The following is a 17,192-nucleotide window of genomic DNA, read 5'->3' as shown; positions in this document are numbered from 1 at the left end:
TAACAAACTCATTATCATGATGAGTCTAAGCTATACTTGCATTGGAATACCAGCAGATACCCAGGTAAGCCTTGACTGCTTGTTTCCCAGCAGTGGTGGTTATAGAGCCTGATGCTCCAGCTGTGCTTCCCCTGTCTGAACCTGTTGTAGCTCCCACTGACACTCTGGTTGCACATGGTCAAAAATAAAAGTAGGAGGGATAAAAACATAAACTTCTTAAGAAGTCTGTGGACTCACTTCAAAACAATAATGTTCTACAAAGCTCCCATTTTTAGTAAACAAGTTGAGTTCTAAATATTGTAATTCTGACAAATGTATATAGTTCAAAAGTAGAAATCTGAACAAAATTAAAATTGCTTACAATAAATGGTCTATTTTCAGTGAACTTGACTTGCCTTCAGATGTGGTAACCTCATTCCTTAACATCCCAGTGGTTATCCCAGTTGATGATCCACTTGTCCCTGATCCTTCTGGTGATGGTCCAGTTGTCCCTGAAACTTCATGTGATGGTCCAGTTGTTCCTGATGCTCCAGATGATGGTTGAGTTGTCCCTAAACCTAAAATAGCTGATCTAGTTGTCCTTGATTCTCCATTTGATGGTCCAGCTGTCACTGATCCTCCAGCTGGTGATGCAGTTGTCCTGGATCTTTCAGATGCTGGGATAGCTGTATCTGAAACTAAAACAAGTAGTCCAGTTGCTCCTGCTCCTCTAGATGATATTCCAGTTGTCCCTGGTGCTCCAGCTGATGGTCCAGTTGTCTCTGAACCTACAACAGATGGGGCAGTTGTACCTGATCCTCCAGATGATGATCCTGTGGTCACTGAACCTTCAGCTGATGGTCCAGTCCTCTGTGATGCTACAGATGGTCCAGTTATCCCTGAATTTACAACAGGTGGTCCAATTGTCTCTGCTCTTTCAGGTAATCTTACAGTTGTCCCTGATCCTTTAGTTGATGGTCTAATTGTCCTTGAATCACTGACTGATGATATAGCTGATCCTAATATTTCAATTGATTCAGTGGTCTGTAATCCTGATGATCCAGTTTTGGCTGATCCTTTGGTCGATGGCCCCATTGTTCCTGGTTCTATAGCTGGTGGTACAGTTGTCCCTAATCCTTCAGATGATTGTGGAGTTGTCCCTGAACCTAAAATAGATGGTCCTGTTGTTCCTGATCCTCCAACAGATGGCTGAGTGGTCTCTGCTGCCCCAAATCCTTGTACAGTTGTTCCTGCTTCTTCAATTAATTGTCCAGTTGTCTGTGATTCTCCTATGGATGGTCCAGTAGTCTCAGACCTTACAACAGAGGTTTCAGTTGTTTCTGATAATCTAGAAAATATTCCAGTTGTCCTTGATCCTTCAGCTGAAGGTCCACTTGTTCCTAACTCATGTAATGTTCCAGATGTCCCTGTAAATCCTGCTGATGGCAAAGATGTTCCTGATTCTACAACAGATGGTCCAGTTGTCCCAAATCCACCCATTGATTGTCCAGTTGTCTTTGATATACCTACTGATAATATAGTTGTTCCTAATAGTTCAGATGGTGGTCCAGTGATGGATATATCTCCAGATGATGATCCACTTGTCCCAATCACTCCATGTGATGGTTCAGTTGTGCCTGAACCTATAACGGATGGTCTAGTTTCCCTTGATTCTTCAGATGATGGCAGGGTTGTCCCTGAACCAAAACTTGATGATCCTGTCATTCCTGACAATCCAGTAGATGGTCTTGAGGTCTCTGATCCTAGGGCTGATTGTACAGTTGTCTTTGATTCTTCAGTTGATTGTTCAGTTGTCCATGATCCTACTATAGATGTTGCAGTAGTCTCTAACATTGCAACAGAGGTTTTGGTTGTTTCTGATACTCCAGCTAATGATACAGTTGTCCTTGATCTGCTAGCTGATAGTCCTGTGGTCCCTGATCCTCTAGCTGCTGTTTCAGTTGTCCCTGATACTAAAACTGGTGGTCCAGTTGATTCTGTCAATCCTGGTGCTGATGAAGGTATTCCTAATCCTACAACAGATGGTGCAGTTGTCCCTGATCCTCCAGTAGATGGTTGACTTGTCCTTGATATTCCAACAGAAGATCTAGTTGTTCTGAATACTTCAGTTGATGATCCAGTGGACCCAGATTCCCAGGATGACAGTCCACTTGTGACTGATCCTGTAGCAGATACTCCAGTAGAGCCCGACTTTACCAATGAAGGTCTAGTTGACCTTAATTTTTCAGAAGATGGTAAAGTCATCCCTGAACCTAAAATAGATTGTCTTGTAGTTTCTGATACTCCATGGAATAGTCCTGTAGTCCCTGACCCTCCAGATTCTAGACCTGTTGCCCCTGCTTCCTCAGCAGATTGTCCAGTTGTCTGTGTTCCTCCTATGGATGTACTCATAGTTGCTGAACTTACAACAAAGATTTCAGTTGTTTCTGATCTTCCAGAAAATGATTCAGTTGTCCCTGATCCTTTAGCTGATGGTCCAGTTGTTGCTAAACCAGCTGATGGTCCAGGTGTCCCTGTCAATCTTGACGGGAGAGATGTTCCTAATCCTACAGCAGATAGTCCAGTTGTCTCTAACCCACCAGATGATAGTCCAGTTGTCCTAGATATACCAGGTGATGATCTAGTTGTTCCTAATTCTCCAGCTGATGGTCCAATTGTCCCTTTCACTTCAGATGATGGTCCAGTTATACCTGTCACTCCAGATGATGCCCCAGTTGTCCCTGAACCTACAACAGGCAGTCTAGTTGTCCCTGAAACCAAAACAGATTGTCCTGTTGTTTCTGATCCTTCATGGAATTGTCCTGTGGTCCCTGAACCTCCAGCTATTGGTCCTGTTGTCCCAGCTTCTTCAACAGATTTTCCAGTTGTCTGGATTCCTCCTATGTAGGGACCACTAGTACCTGAACTTATAATAGAGATTGATGTTGTTTCTGATCTTCCAGAAAATGATCCAGTTGTCCCTGCTCCTTCAGCTGATGGCCCAGTTGTTCCTAACCCATGTGACGGGCTAGATGTCCCTACCAATCCTACTGATGATACAGATGCTCCTGACTCTACAACAGATGGTCCTGCTGTCATCCCAGATCCACCCATTGATAATCCAGTTGTTTCTGATATACCAGCTGATGAACTAGTTGTTACTAATTCCTCAGCTGATGGTCCAGTTATTCCTGTCATTCCAGATAATGGTCCAGTTATGCTTTCCACTCTAGATGATGGCACAGTTGTCCCTGAACCTACAAAAAATCTTCCAATTGTTCCTGACCCTCCTCGAAATGGTCCTGTTGTCCTTGCTTCTTTAGCTGACAGCCCAGTTGTCTGGATTCCTCCATTGTAGAGACCACTAGTACCTGAATTTACAGTAGAGGTTGCTGTTGTTTCTGATCTTCCAGTGAATGATCCAGTTGGCTCTGGACCAGACATCCCTGTCAATCCTATTGATGGTACAGATGTTCCTGATTCTACAAAAAATGGTCCTCTTGTCATTCTAGATCCACTTGTTGATGGTCCAGTTGTCTCTGATATACCAGCTGATGATCTGATTGTTCCTAATACTTCAGATGATGGTCCAGTGGAATCAGATACTCCAGATGACAGTCCAGTTGTGGCTGATCCAGTAGCTGATACTCCAGTTGTGCCTGTCTTTACCAACGAAGATCTAGTTGTCCTTATTTCTTTAAAAGATGGTAAGGTCATCCCTGAACCTAAAGTAGATTGTTTTGTTGTTCCTGATCGACCATGGAATGGTCCTGTGGTCCCTGATTCTCCAGCTGCTTGTTCTGTTGTCCCTCCTTCTTTGGCTGACAGTCCAGTTGTCTGTGATCCTCCTGTAAATGGACCAATAGTCACTGAACTTACAACAGAGGTGGAAGTTGTTTCTGATATTCCAGAATATACTCCAGTTATCCCTGATCCTTCAGCTGATGATCCAGTTGTTGCTAATCCAGGTGATGGACCAGAGGTCCCTGTCAATCCTACTGATGGTACAGATATGGCTGATCCTACAAAAGATGGTCTTGTTGTCACCCCAGATCCACTCATTAATGCCCCAGTGTTCTCCGATATACCGGCTAATGATATACTTGTTCCCAATTCCATAGTTGATGGTCCAGTTATTCCTGTCACTCCAGATGATGGTACAGTTGTTCCTGAACTGACAACAGATTTTCTTGTTGTTTCTGAACCTAAAACAGAATGTACTGTTGTTCCTGATAATCCATGGAGCAGTCCTGTGGTCCCTGAAGCTCCACCAGCTTGTCCTGTTATCCCAGTTTCCTCAGCAGGTAGTCCAGTTGTATGAGATCCTCTTGTGGACAGACCAGTAATCCCTGCACTAAAAACAGAGGTTTCAGTTGTTTCTGATATTCCAGCCAATGACTCAGTTGTCCTCGATACTACAGATGATTGTCCAGTTTTTGCGAATGCAGGTGATGGACCATAGGTCCCTGTCAATCCTGTTGATGGTACAGATGTTCCTGATCCAACAACAGACATTCCAGTTGTCCCTGAACCTCCAGAAAATAGACCAGTTGTACTTGATATATGAGTTGATGATCTAGTTTTACCAATTACTTCAGATGATCGTTCAGTGGACTCAGATACTCCAGATGACAGTGCAGTTGTAGCTGATCCTGTAGCCAGTACTCCAGTTGTGCTGGACTTTACCAATGAAGGTCTCGTAGTCCTTATTTCTTTAGAAGTTGGTAAGGTTGTCCCTGAACCTAAAACAGGTTGTCTTGTTGTTCCTGATCGTCCATGGAATGGTCCTGTGGTCCCTGATCTTCCAGCTGCTTGTTCTGTTGTCCCTGCTTCTTTGGCTGACAGTCCAGTTGTCTGTGATGCTCCTGTGGATGGACTGGTAGTGTCTGAACTTACAATGGAGGTCACAGTGGTTTCTGATCTTCCAGCCAATGACGCAGTTGTCCTCGATCCTACAGATGACTGTCCAGTTGTTGCAAACCCAGGTGATGGACCAGAGGTGCCTGTCAATCCTGCTGATGGGGCAGATGTTCCTGATCCTACAACAGATGGTCCAGTTTTCCCTGACCCACCAGATAATAAGCCAGCTGTACTTGATATACGAGTTGATGATCTAGTTGTTCTGAATACTTCAGATGATGGCTCAGTGGACTCAGATACACCAAGTGACTGTCCAATCGTGGCTGATCCTGTAGCTGATATTCCAGTGGTGCTGGACTTTACCAATGAAGGTCTAGTTGTCCTTATTTCTTCAGATGATGGCCCAGTCATCCATGAACTTAAAACGGATTGTCCTGTTGTTCCTGAACGTCCATGGAATGGTCCTGTGGTCCCTGATCCCCCAGCTGCTTCTTCTGTTGTCCCTGCTTCTTTGGCTGACAGTGCAGTTGTCTGTGATCCTCCTGTGGATGGACTGGTAGTGCCTGAACGTACAATGGAGGTTGCAGTGGTTTCTGGTCTTCCAGCCAATGACTCAGTTGTCCTCAATCCTACAGATGACAGTCCAGTTGTTGCAAACCCAGGTGATGGACCAGAGGTCCCTGTCAATCCTCCTGATGGGACAGATGTTCCTGGTCCTACAACAGATGGTCCAATTGTCCCTGAACCTCCAGGCAATGTTCCAGTTGTGCTTGATATACGAGTTGATGATCTAGTTGTTCTGAATGCTTCAGATGATGGTTGAGTAGACTCAGATACTCCAGATGACAGTGCAGTTGTGGCTGATCTTGAAGCCAATACTCCAGTTGTGCCTGACTTTACCAATGAAGGTCTCGTTGTCCTTATATCTTTAGAAGTTGGTAAGGTCGTCCCTGAAACTAAAACAGGTTGTCTTGTTGCTCCAGTTCGTCCATGGAATGGTCCTGTGGTTCCTGCTACCTCAGCTGCTTGTTCTGTTGTCCCTGCTTCTTTGGCTGACAGTCCAGTTGTCTGTGATCCTCCTGTGGATAGACTAGTAGTGCCTGAACTTCCAATGAAGGTTGCACTGGTTACTGGTCTTCCAGACAATGACTCAGTTGTCCTCGATCCTACAGATGATTGTCCAGTTGTTGCAAACCCAGGTGATTGACCAGAGGTCCCTGTCAATCCTGCTGATGGGACAGATGTTCCTGGTCCTACAACAGATGGTCCAGCTGTCCCTGAACCTCCAGAATACAGTCCAGTTGAACTTGATATACCAGTTGATGATCTAGTTGTTCTGAATACTTCAGATGATGGCTCAGGGGACTCAGATACTCCAGATGACTGTCCAGTTGTGGCTGATCCTGTAGCTGATATTCCAGTGGTGCTGGACTTTACCAATGAAGATCTGGTTGTCCTTATTTCTTCAGATGATGGCCCAGTCGTCCAGGAACTTAAAACAGATTGTCCTGTTGTTCCTGATCGTCCATGGAATGGTCCTGTGGTCACTGATCTTCCAGCTGCTTGTTCTGTTGTCCCTGCTTCTTTGGCTGACAGTCCAGTTGTCTGTGATCCTCCTGTGGATGGACTTGTAGTGCCTAACGTTACAATGGGGGTTGCAGTGGTTTCTGATCTTCCAGCCAATGACTCAGTTGTCCTCGATCCTACAGATGACTGTCTAGTTGTTGCAAACCCAGGTGATGGACCAGAGGTGCCTGTCAATCCTGCTGATGGGACAGATGTTCCTGGTCCTACAACAGATGGTCCAGTTGTGCCTGACCCACCAGAAAATAGGGCAGGTGTGCCTGATTTTTGAGTGGATGATCTAGTTGTTCTGAATACTTCAGATGATGGCTCAGGGGACTCAGATACTCCAGATGACTGTCCAGTTGTGGCTGATCCTGCAGCTGATATTCCAGTGGTGCTGGACTTTACCAATGAAGGTCTAGTTGTCCTTAATTCTTCAGATGATGGCCCAGTCGTCCATGAACTTAAAACAGATTGTCCTGTTGTTCCTGATCGTCCATGAAATGGTCCTGTGGTCCCTGATCCCCCAGCTGCTTGTTCTGTTGTCCCTGCTTCTTTGGCTGACAGTGCAGTTGTCTGTGATCCTCCTGTGGATGGACTGGTAGTGCCTGAACTTACAATGGAGGTCACAGTGGTTTCTGGTCCTTCAGCCAATGACTCAGTTGTCCTCGATCCTACAGATGACTGTCCAGTTGTTGCAAACCCAGGTGATGGACCAGAGGACTCTGTCAATCCTGCTGATGGGACAGATGTTCCTGGTCCTACAACAGATGGTCCAATTGTCCCTGAACCTCCAGGCAATGTTCCAGTTGTGCTTGATTTTTGAGTGGATGATCTAGTTGTTCTGAATACTTCAGATGATGGCTCAGGGGACTCAGATACTTCAAATGACTGTCCAGTTGTGGCTGATCCTGCAGCTGATATTCCAGTGGTGCTGGACTTTACCAATGAAGGTCTAGTTGTCCTTAATTCTTCAGATGATGGCCCAGTCGCCCATGAACTTAAAACAGATTGTCCTGTTGTTCCTGATCGTCCATGAAATGGTCCTGTGGTCCCTGATCCCCCAGCTGCTTGTTCTGTTGTCCCTGCTTCTTTGGCTGACAGTGCAGTTGTCTGTGATCCTCCTGTGGATGGACTGGTAGTGCCTGAACTTACAATGGAGGTCACAGTGGTTTCTGGTCCTTCAGCCAATGACTCAGTTGTCCTCGATCCTACAGATGACTGTCCAGTTGTTGCAAACCCAGGTGATGGACCAGAGGTGCCTGTCAATCCTGCTGATGGGGCAGATGTTCCTGGTCCTACAACAGATGGTCCAATTGTCCCTGAACCTCCAGGCAATGTTCCAGTTGTGCTTGATTTTCGAGTTGATGATCTAGTTGTTCTGAATACGTCAGATAATGGCTCAGTGGACTCAGATACTCCAGATGACTGTCCAGTTGTGGCTGATCCTGTGGCCAATACTCCAGTTGTGCCTGACTTTACCAACAAAGGTCTCGTTGTCCTTATTTCTTTAGAAGTTGATAAGGTTGACCCTGAATGTAAAACAGGTTTTCTTGTTGTTCCTGATCGTCCATGGAATGGTCCTGTGGTCCCTGATCTTCCAGCTGCTTGTTCTGTTGTTCCTGTTTCTTTGGCTGACAGTCCAGTTGTCTGTGATCCTCCTGTGGATGTACTTGTAGTGCCTGAAGTTACAATGGGGGTTGCAGTGGTTTCTGATCTTCCAGCCAATGACGCAGTTGTCCTCGATCCTACAGATGACTGTCCAGTTGTTGCAAACCCAGGTGATTGACCAGAGGTGCCTGTCAATCCTGCTGATGGGGCAGATGTTCCTGATCCTACAAAAGATGGTCCAGTTGTCCCTGACCCACCAGACAATAGTCCAGTTGTGCTTGATGTATGACTTGATGATCTAGTTGTTCTGGATACTTCAGATGATGGCTCAGGGGACTCAGATACTCCAGATGACTGTCCAGTTGTGGTTGATCCTGTTGATGATATTCCAGTGGTGCTGGACTTTACAAATGAAGGTCTAGTTGTCCTTAATTCTTCAGATGATGGCCCAGTCGTCCTGGAACTTAAAACGGATTGTCCTGTTGTTCCTGAACGTCCATGGAATGGTCCTGTGGTCCCTGATATTCCAGCTGCTTGTTCTGTTGTCCCTGCTTCTTTGGCTGACAGTGCAGTTGTCTGTGATCCTCCTGTGGATGGACTGGTAGTGCCTGAACGTACAATGGAGGTCGCAGTGGTTTCTGATCTTCCAGCCAATGACTCAGTTGTCCTCGATCCTACAGATGACTGTCCAGTTGTTGCGAACCCAGGTGATGGACCAGAGGTGCCTGTCAATCCTGCTGATGGGACAGATGTTCCTGGTCCTACAACAGATGGTCCAGTTGTGCCTGACCCACCAGAAAATAGGGCAGGTGTGCCTGATTTTTGAGTGGATGATCTAGTTGTTCTGAATACTTCAGATGATGGCTCAGGGGACTCAGATACTTCAAATGACTGTCCAGTTGTGGCTGATCCTGCAGCTGATATTCCAGTGGTGCTGGACTTTACCAATGAAGGTCTAGTTGTCCTTAATTCTTCAGATGATGGCCCAGTCGCCCATGAACTTAAAACAGATTGTCCTGTTGTTCCTGATCGTCCATGAAATGGTCCTGTGGTCCCTGATCCCCCAGCTGCTTGTTCTGTTGTCCCTGCTTCTTTGGCTGACAGTGCAGTTGTCTGTGATCCTCCTGTGGATGGACTGGTAGTGCCTGAACTTACAATGGAGGTCACAGTGGTTTCTGGTCCTTCAGCCAATGACTCAGTTGTCCTCGATCCTACAGATGACTGTCCAGTTGTTGCAAACCCAGGTGATGGACCAGAGGACTCTGTCAATCCTGCTGATGGGGCAGATGTTCCTGGTCCTACAACAGATGGTCCAATTGTCCCTGAACCTCCAGGCAATGTTCCAGTTGTGCTTGATTTTCGAGTTGATGATCTAGTTGTTCTGAATACGTCAGATAATGGCTCAGTGGACTCAGATACTCCAGATGACTGTCCAGTTGTGGCTGATCCTGTGGCCAATACTCCAGTTGTGCCTGACTTTACCAACAAAGGTCTCGTTGTCCTTATTTCTTTAGAAGTTGATAAGGTTGACCCTGAATGTAAAACAGGTTTTCTTGTTGTTCCTGATCGTCCATGGAATGGTCCTGTGGTCCCTGATCTTCCAGCTGCTTGTTCTGTTGTTCCTGTTTCTTTGGCTGACAGTCCAGTTGTCTGTGATCCTCCTGTGGATGTACTTGTAGTGCCTGAAGTTACAATGGGGGTTGCAGTGGTTTCTGATCTTCCAGCCAATGACGCAGTTGTCCTCGATCCTACAGATGACTGTCCAGTTGTTGCAAACCCAGGTGATTGACCAGAGGTGCCTGTCAATCCTGCTGATGGGGCAGATGTTCCTGATCCTACAAAAGATGGTCCAGTTGTCCCTGACCCACCAGACAATAGTCCAGTTGTGCTTGATGTATGACTTGATGATCTAGTTGTTCTGGATACTTCAGATGATGGCTCAGGGGACTCAGATACTCCAGATGACTGTCCAGTTGTGGTTGATCCTGTTGATGATATTCCAGTGGTGCTGGACTTTACAAATGAAGGTCTAGTTGTCCTTAATTCTTCAGATGATGGCCCAGTCGTCCATGAACTTAAAACGGATTGTCCTGTTGTTCCTGAACGTCCATGGAATGGTCCTGTGGTCCCTGATATTCCAGCTGCTTGTTCTGTTGTCCCTGCTTCTTTGGCTGACAGTGCAGTTGTCTGTGATCCTCCTGTGGATGGACTGGTAGTGCCTGAACGTACAATGGAGGTCGCAGTGGTTTCTGATCTTCCAGCCAATGACTCAGTTGTCCTCGATCCTACAGATGACTGTCCAGTTGTTGCGAACCCAGGTGATGGACCAGAGGTGCCTGTCAATCCTGCTGATGGGACAGATGTTCCTGGTCCTACAACAGATGGTCCAGTTGTGCCTGACCCACCAGAAAATAGGGCAGGTGTGCCTGATTTTTGAGTGGATGATCTAGTTGTTCTGAATACTTCAGATGATGGCTCAGGGGACTCAGATACTCCAGATGACTGTCCAGTTGTGGCTGATCCTGCAGCTGATATTCCAGTGGTGCTGGACTTTACCAATGAAGGTCTAGTTGTCCTTAATTCTTCAGATGATGGCCCAGTCGCCCATGAACTTAAAACAGATTGTCCTGTTGTTCCTGATCGTCCATGAAATGGTCCTGTGGTCCCTGATCCCCCAGCTGCTTGTTCTGTTGTCCCTGCTTCTTTGGCTGACAGTGCAGTTGTCTGTGATCCTCCTGTGGATGGACTGGTAGTGCCTGAACTTACAATGGAGGTCACAGTGGTTTCTGGTCCTTCAGCCAATGACTCAGTTGTCCTCGATCCTACAGATGACTGTCCAGTTGTTGCAAACCCAGGTGATGGACCAGAGGACTCTGTCAATCCTGCTGATGGGGCAGATGTTCCTGGTCCTACAACAGATGGTCCAATTGTCCCTGAACCTCCAGGCAATGTTCCAGTTGTGCTTGATTTTCGAGTTGATGATCTAGTTGTTCTGAATACGTCAGATAATGGCTCAGTGGACTCAGATACTCCAGATGACTGTCCAGTTGTGGCTGATCCTGTGGCCAATACTCCAGTTGTGCCTGACTTTACCAACAAAGGTCTCGTTGTCCTTATTTCTTTAGAAGTTGATAAGGTTGACCCTGAATGTAAAACAGGTTTTCTTGTTGTTCCTGATCGTCCATGGAATGGTCCTGTGGTCCCTGATCTTCCAGCTGCTTGTTCTGTTGTTCCTGTTTCTTTGGCTGACAATCCAGTTGTCTGTGATCCTCCTGTGGATAGACTAGTAGTGCCTGAACTTCCAATGAAGGTTGCACTGGTTACTGGTCTTCCAGACAATGACTCAGTTGTCCTCGATCCTACAGATGACAGTCCAGTTGTTGCAAACCCAGGTGATTGACCAGAGGTGCCTGTCAATCCTGCTGATGGGGCAGATGTTCCTGATCCTACAACAGATGGTCCAGTTGTCCCTGACCCACCAGACAATAGTCCAGTTGTGCTTGATGTATGAGTTGATGATCTAGTTGTTCTGGATACTTCAGATGATGGCTCAGGGGACTCAGATACTCCAGATGACTGTCCAGTTGTGGTTGATCCTGTTGATGATATTCCAGTGGTCCTGGACTTTACCAATGAAGGTCTAGTTGTCCTTAATTCTTCAGATGATGGCCCAGTCGTCCATGAACTTAAAACGGATTGTCCTGTTGTTCCTGAATGTCCATGGAATGGTCCTGTGGTCCCTGATCCCCCAGCTGCTTGTTCTGTTGTCCCTGCCTCTTTGGCTGACAGTGCAGTTGTCTGTGATCCTCCTGTGGCTGGACTGGTAGTGCCTGAACGTACAATGGAGGTTGCAGTGGTTTCTGATCTTCCAGCCAATGACTCAGTTGTCCTCGATCCTACAGATGACTGTCTAGTTGTTGCGAACCCAGGTGATGGACCAGAGGTCCCTGTCAATCCTGCTGATGGGACAGATGTTCCTGGTCCTACAACAGATGGTCCAGTTATCCCTGACCCACCAGACAATGGTCCAGTTGTGCTTGATATACGAGTTGATGATCTAGTTCTTCTGGATACTTCAGTGGACTCAGATACTCTAGATGACTGTCCAGTTGTGGCTGATCCTGCAGCTGATATTCCAGTGGTGCTGGACTTAATCAATGAAGGTCTAGTTGTCCTTAATTCTTCAGATGATGGCCCAGTCGTCCATGAACTTAAAACGGATTGTCCTGTTGTTCCTGAACGTCCATGGAATGGTCCTGTGGTCCCTGATATTCCAGCTGCTTGTTCTGTTGTTCTTGCTTCTTTGGCTGACAATCCAGTTGTCTGTGAGCCTCCTGTGGATGGACTGGTAGTGCCTGAACTTACAATGGAGGTTGCAGTGGTTTCTGATCTTCCAGCCAATGACTCAGTTGACCTCGATCCTACAGATGACTGTCCAGTTGTTGCAAACCCAGATGATGGACCAGAGGTCCCTGTCAATCCTGCTGATGGTACAGATGTTCCTGATCCTACAACAGATGGTCCAGTTGTCCCTGACCCACCAGACAATAGTCCAGTTGTGCTTGATATACCAGCTGATGATCCAGTTGTTCCTAATTCTCCAGCTGGTGGTCCAATTTTCCCTGTCACTCTAGTAGATTGTCCAGGTATACCCATCACTCCAGATGATATTCCACTTGTTCCTGAACTTACAACTGATGGTCTAGTTGTCTCTGAACCTAAAACAGATTGTTCCATTGTTCCTGATACTCCAGGGAATGGTTCTGTGGTCCCTGATCCCCCAGATGTTGGTCCTATAGTCCTTGCCTCTTCAGGTGATAGTACAGTTGTATGGATTCCTCCTATGTAGGGACCACTAGTTCCTCTACTTACAATAGCAGTTGCCGTTCCTCCTGAATTCCCAGCAAATGATCCAGTTGTTTCTGCTCCTTCAGCTGATGGCCCAGTTGTTACTAACCCAGGTGATGGGCCAGATATCTTTGTCCAACCTACTGATGGTACAGATGTTTCTGACCCTACAACAGATGGTCCTTCTGTCATCCCAGATCTACCCGTTGATAGTCTAGTTGTTTCTGATATACCAGCTGGTGATCTAGTTGTCCCCAATACGTCAGCTGATGGTCCAGTGGTGTCTGAATCTCCAGATGATGATCCCATGGTCTCTGTGTGTCCAGGTAATGGTCTGGTTGTCTCTGAACCTAAAACAGATGGTCTAGTGGTCCCTGATTCTTCAGATAATGGGTGAATTGTCCTTGAAACAAAAACAGATGACACTGATATTCCTGATCCTCCAATGAATTGCCCTGTCATCCCTGATCCTCTAGCTTCTTGCCCAGTTGTTCCTGAATCTTTAGTTGACCATCCCATTGTCTGTGATCCTCTTACAGGTGTTTCAGTAATCCCTAATGTTATAACAAAGGTTTTTGTTGTTTCTGATCCTTCAGCTAATGTTCCAGTTTCTCCTGATGCTCCAGCTGACAGTGTTGTGGTCCCTGATCCTCTAGCTGCTGTTCCAGTTATCTCTGGTCCTCCAACCGATGATCCAGTTGACCCTGTCAATCTTGTAGATGATGTAGATTTTACTAATCCTGCAATAGGTGCTGTAGTTGTTTGTGATACTTTCGTTGATGGTACAGTTGTTCCTAACCCAAATGATGATCCAGATGTCCCTGTTAATCCTACTGATGTTACTGATGTTCCTGATTCTGTTCCTGAACGTCCAGTTATCCCTGACCTTCCAGTTGATGGTCCAATTGTCCTTGACATACCAGATGATGATCTAGTTGTTCCTAATTCTCCAGATGATGGTCCCATTGTCCTTTTCACTCCAGATGATGCTCTGGTTGTCCCTGAACCTACAAAAAATAGTCTACTTGAAGGTATAGTTGTTCCTGGACCTACAACAGATGGTCTGGTTGTCCCTGAACCTAAAACAGATTGTCCTGTTTTTCCTGATCCTCCATGGAATGGTCCTGTGGTCCCTGAACCTCCAGCTGTTGGTCCTGTTGTCCCAGCTTCTTCAGCAGATTGTCCAGTTGTCTGTGATTTTACTGTGTAGGGACCAGCAGTCCCTGAAATTACAACAGGGGTTACTGTTGTTCCTGAATTTCCAGCAAATGATCCAGTTGTCCCTGCTCCTTTAGTTGATGGCCCAGTTATTCCTAACCCATGTGATAGGCCAGATGTCCCAGTCAATCCTACTGATGATACAGCTGTTCCTGATTCTACAAAAAATGGTCCTGTTGCCATCCCAGATCCAACTGTTGATGGTCCAGTTGTCTCTGATATACCAGCTGATGATCTTGTTGTTCCTAATGCTTCAGATGATGGTTCAGTGGACTCAGATACTCCAGATGACAGTCCACTTGTGGCTGATCCTGGAGTCAATACTGCAGTTGTACCTGACTTTACCAATGAAGGTCTAGTTGTCCTTATTTCTTTAGAAGTTGCTAAGGTCATCCCTGAACTTAGAACAGATTGTCTTGTTGTCCCTGATCGTCCATGGAATGGTCCTGTGGTCCCTGATATTCCAGCTGCTTGTTCTGTTGTCCCTGCTTCTTTGGCTGACAGTCCAGTTGTCTGTGATCCTCCTGTGGATGGACTGGTAGTGCCTGAACTTACAATGGAGGTCACACTGGTTTCTGATCTTCCAGCCAATGACTCAGTTGTCCTCGATCCTACAGATGATTGTCCAGTTATTGCAAACCAAGGTGATAGACCAGAGGTCCCTGTCAATCCTGCTGATGGTACAGATGTTCCTGATCCTACAACAGATGGCCCAGTTGTCCCTGACCCACCAGACAATAGTCCAGTTGTGCTTGATATACCAGATGCTGATTTAGTTGTTCCTAATACTTCAGCTGTTGGTCCTGTAGTATCTGAATCTCCAGATGATGATTTAGTTGTTCTTGTCACTCCAGATGATGTTCCAGTTGTCCCTGAACCTAAAACAGATGTAGTTGTTCCTAATCCTTCAGATGTTTGAGTTGTCCCTAAACCCAGAACAGGTGTTTCTGTTTTTTCTGATTCTTCAGTGGATGGTCCTGTAGTCCCTGATCCTCCAGCTGCTAGTTCACTTGTCTGTGCTTCTTCACCTGATCGTCCAGTTGTCTGTGATCCTCCTATGGATGGTCCAGTATTTCCTGACTTTGGAACAGAGCTTTCAGTTGTTCGTGATACTCCAGCAAATAATGTAGCTGTCCCTGATCCTTCAGCTGATGGTCCAGGTGTTGTTAACCCAAGTGATGGTTCAGTTGCTCCTGTCAATCCTTCTGATGGTACAGATGTTCTTGAAACTACAACATATGGTTCAGTTGTCTCTGATCCTTTAACTGATGATCTTGTTGTTGCTGATCCTCCCAGTAATGGTCCTGTTTTCCCTGTCACTACAGATGACAATACAGTTGTCCCTGATTCTTCAGCTGATATTCTAGTTGTCCCTGATCTTCCCTCAGATGGCCCAGTTGTTCCTCCTCCTTCAACATAATGTCCAGTTGTTCCTGTAAAAATAAATAGTAAAAATACAATTTTGTTTTTAAGATATATCGTGGGATTTTTGTTGTTGTTGTTGTTAAACTAGGAGCTTTCTCCACTATAGCTTTCAAGCATCTTCATGGGCACCACCAGATTTCATACCTTTTATTCTACAGTGTAACTTCTTCCTGTGTATTCATCTAGCAGTACTTTACTGGGTATCTTGTGTGGTATTGTATAAGTTCTCAGAAACATATAAATATTACTCATTTTACCATTGGAACTACCCTATGGCATATATAGTACTACTTTCCCTTTTGATAGAGTAGAAACTAAAGCAAATATAGTCGAAATAGCTTTTCAAAAATGATGTAGCTAGTAATTAGAGAATTCTCAGTTTCATGAAGCATTCCTAGTTGAATGGAAGAGACATACAGACATATAAATTAAATTATATCCAAACAAAGAAATCCACACACAAGAAAAGTGTCAAAGCACTAACATAAAGTGAGGTAATACTGAGCAACTGGGACTCTATTTTAGACTGCTTGGATAACAGGCCTCTCTGAAAAAATGTCTTTTATTTTGAGATATGACAAAAAAGCAGAAAACTATGTGAAACTCTAGGGAAATAGAATTCAGGCAGTGGGAACAGCTAGGGCAAAAGCCATAAGGCTGAAATGAACTATTTGTGCTAGAAAAGCAGAAGTAGAAGGTGAATGTATTTGGAAAATTGGAGGTTACAGGGAGGACATGCCAACAACTTGGCATCACCCAGAATACTCTGATATGAGACCCTCATATCAAGAATTCCACCAAGGGAACAGATGAGGTTGGAAACCTTGGATTTGTTGAGACATGGATCTACACAGTAGTGTGTGTGTATGGTGCCTATTTACATCAAAGCTTCATTACTTGGGCATAGCAGCAAATAACCTACTGCCTACCATATCTTCAATCCTTCTGGAAGGTTCTCTTTCATAGAACCTGTTGTTTTATTTTGTTAATAAAAGTAAAGCCTCTGAATCCTTTACCAGATTGGGAACTCTTATTCATCATTTCACATAGTCACCAGATATCCACCAGATATTTATTAAGTCAGGCACTAAGCTAGGCACTGGGAATGCAAATGTAAACTAGCATAGGCAAGGTAACAAGACCTTTCTCTAGTTTTGATAGTAATTCACCATTGTACTAGACAGTGGCTGTCTAGTAACGGAAAATGACTGGATGAAGATTCAATCATCTAGGCCCTGTTTTAGCCTCCAAACATATTCACCTATGACTAAAGTAAACACATTGATTTTTTTATTTATAAAATTTGAATAATCACTAATATATTGTCAATTGCACTAGGTGGTTATATGATTCGAGTAAGTGAATATATGTGAAAACACTTTGTCCATCTTATACTTAGTATAATTTTATGTGATTATCATTTTTATTTTTTGCTAAAACAGGTTAAGATGACTTACAAATGATATTATACGATGGTAAATGACTACCTCATATCTTTATTTCATTGAATAAGTTGTACTTAATATATCCAGTAAAAAAGTATAAAAAGTTTTATTTTACTAATTAAATTTTTAAGCACTTTTTTTTCCTATTTCATGAGAAATATTTACCAGTCCCCTTTCCTTCTCTCTTTCTTTTTTTCTCTCTGGTCCATATCTTTGATCCTTTGAAACAATTTAAATATT

The 17,192-nt window shown here is 44.9% G+C and overlaps 1 protein-coding gene across 1 annotated transcript in view; it reads right to left on the bottom strand.

The window, feature by feature from the left end:
* Positions 1-17,192, bottom strand: part of MUC19 (mucin 19, oligomeric) — a 140,413-nt gene that overhangs the window by 35,298 nt on the left and 87,923 nt on the right. The window contains exons 44-46 of the mRNA XM_032593777.1: positions 8,481-15,515; positions 8,205-8,360; positions 396-8,087 (exon numbers count right to left, since the gene is read on the bottom strand). Coding sequence (XP_032449668.1) covers positions 396-8,087; positions 8,205-8,360; positions 8,481-15,515 — 14,883 coding nt within the window. The remainder of the gene's footprint in view (positions 1-395; positions 8,088-8,204; positions 8,361-8,480; positions 15,516-17,192) is intronic.

Source organism: Lynx canadensis, chromosome B4, assembly GCF_007474595.2.
Source record: "Lynx canadensis isolate LIC74 chromosome B4, mLynCan4.pri.v2, whole genome shotgun sequence".
NCBI classification, from domain to species: domain Eukaryota; kingdom Metazoa; phylum Chordata; class Mammalia; order Carnivora; family Felidae; genus Lynx; species Lynx canadensis.
Note: the sequence above shows the minus strand (reverse complement) of the source record. Positions and strands in the feature narration are given on the sequence as shown.